The sequence below is a fragment of the Vigna radiata genome, unplaced genomic scaffold (genome assembly GCF_000741045.1).
Source record: "Vigna radiata var. radiata cultivar VC1973A unplaced genomic scaffold, Vradiata_ver6 scaffold_23, whole genome shotgun sequence".
Classification (NCBI taxonomy): Eukaryota; Viridiplantae; Streptophyta; class Magnoliopsida; order Fabales; family Fabaceae; genus Vigna; species Vigna radiata.
The window spans coordinates 2,077,276-2,079,468 of NW_014541837.1; the positions used below are offsets into that span (position 1 = coordinate 2,077,276).

At 37.9% G+C, this 2,193-nt stretch overlaps 1 protein-coding gene and 1 long non-coding RNA gene across 2 annotated transcripts in view; one reads left to right on the forward strand and one right to left on the reverse strand.

Annotated features, from left to right (window-relative positions):
* Positions 1 to 65, forward strand: part of LOC111240693 — an 8,251-nt gene extending 8,186 nt beyond the window's left edge. Inside the window, exon 2 of the long non-coding RNA XR_002666223.1 lies at positions 4 to 65. This is a non-coding gene — a long non-coding RNA (uncharacterized LOC111240693). The remainder of the gene's footprint in view (positions 1 to 3) is intronic.
* Positions 66 to 1,045: 980 nt separating this feature from the next.
* On the reverse strand, positions 1,046 to 2,155 carry LOC111240697. The gene is made up of 3 exons (XM_022776240.1): positions 1,814 to 2,155; positions 1,599 to 1,721; positions 1,046 to 1,511 (listed from the first exon to the last, which is right to left on the reverse strand). The coding sequence occupies exons 1-3, from the start codon at positions 2,153 to 2,155 to the stop codon at positions 1,056 to 1,058; spliced, it is 921 nt and encodes a 306-aa protein (XP_022631961.1). The 3' UTR covers positions 1,046 to 1,055.
* Between the last annotated feature and the right edge of the window lie 38 nt (positions 2,156 to 2,193).

A 2,193-nucleotide genomic window follows, 5' to 3' on the forward strand; every position in this document is an offset into this window, starting at 1 on the left:
GAGGTCATAAAATTGACCATGTGTGAGTCCATGGGTCTGGGTGAATTCCATATAGTTGTGGTGCAAAAAAACCACTTGCAATCGTTTACAGGTGGCCGTAAACGATTACCAGTGTCAAATCCAGGATTTGAACACAAACCTCATCAGCAGGATCCCCTGCATGACACCCAGAGGACCAGGGTCACTCATTGTGCACAACTTGACTTCCAACCTCCAACCCATATGACCCCTATGTTCCAAACCCAAGCATGACCAAGAACACTCTAAAAAAAACACCCAAACCTCTAAGTTACATTAAAACAACCAAGCACAGTGAAAAACAAGTATGACAACCCTGGTCCTCTGGGAACAACACAGGGGATCCCTATGTCAGAGTTTGTGTCCAAATGACTGAAATGGTTCTGGTAATCGTTTACNNNGGTGTGGTAAACGATTACCACAGCAGAATATGCACAACTTGACTTCCAACCTCCAACCCACATGACCCCTAAGTTCCAAACCCAAGCATGACCAAGAACACTCTAAAAAAAACACCCAAACCTCTAACTTACATTAAAACAACCAAGCACAGTGAAAAACCAAGTATGACAACCCTGGTCCTCTGGGAACAACACAGGGGATCCCTCTGTCAGAGTTTGTGTCCAAATGACTGAAATGGTTCTGGTAATCGTTTACCAGGGTGTGGTAAACGATTACCACTGCAAAGTTATGGTGCTGCATCAGTTCTTCGGTTCATTCATACATTTTTGTCCTGCATTCATAACTTATTTTTCTATAAACAGAATTATTTTGTATGTAACACAATCCCTCATTCCTTCATCAACATTTCAATCCAAACTTTATTCGTTACCAATACAAACAAAATCTCAGTTTCAATTTACAATATCATATGAAATTGAAAATGTAAGTAACAACATTATATTGAGGCAAATTTGCTTATTTAGCACATTCAAACTTATAAAACCAAATTACAACTAATATGTTCATGTTACAAATGACTTAAGCAACCTATTTTCTCCAAAAGCTAAACAAAGTTACACAAACTAATACAATGTTCACTCATTTTTCTTTCCAAGTAATCCAACGTAAGGAGTCCTAAGCGATATACTCTTGTAACGCCTTCGTGACCCCTTCCTGACATATGTCTTCGTTGTAGAAGGATCTATGGGCATTCCTCCAGGGAAGATGCCTCCAGGGGAGATGCCTCCAAGGGAGATGCCTGAAGGGGAGATGGACGGTGCTTCATGTCCCACATTGTGTTCAGCATCCTGTGGTCTGATTCGTCTAGCTTTTTCATATGCCACCTCTTCCTCCAACACAAAAACCCTCCTTTTAAGCTCTNCCACGAGACATTCTTGTTGGTGTAAGCTTTCCATAAAACGCTCTCTGCGTTCTCTCTTCAGTTGCTTCTTTGTTGATGCCTTGTCATGTTTCATTTTTCGTCTCGGTTCATCCTTCATTTCATTGTTATCCTTCATTGGTACAAATTGAACATCAACATCATCAACAACCTGCAATTCAACAATTGAAATCATTCTACGAAAAATATAACAAAATATCACTGTATAAGAGCAAAACTGTAAAAATCAACCACATACCACACCACTTTCCAATGCTCCCATGACCACCTTGTCTCCAAGAATTATATTCATCCAATGCAAGATTCTTGGATGTTTTTCTATTCGACCTTTAGAAGGAATGAAATTTTCACAAAACCAAACCTAAACAAAATTTACCAAGGTAGTCAATAACAAAATCCAATCCACATCACAAATTTTAATTACGAAATTCAAAATCAATAAACATAACTTACTTGCAACATGTAAATGCATCCATCAACATAAACATTGGTCTTTGCATTTCCTTTCTTCAAAGCATCTGAAGCTTTGTTCAAACCACGTACCAAAAACCGATAAACTAGACTATCCCAACAATAATTACCTAGATCATCTAAATTATCAACTATTTCCAATAAAATGGGATAAACTTTACCATTACGTTGGGGAAATAAAATCTCACAAATACCAACCAATATGTACAGACTACAAAAAGGGGTACAGGGGATTTTTTTTCCTTTCTTCATCAAACATTTGTAAACCAATTTCAAATCACTTGTCCTATTACCAATGTATTTCACACATTTACTTACTCGCATTTCTCCATTCAAATTAAACTCTTTCCCATCCAAACTTA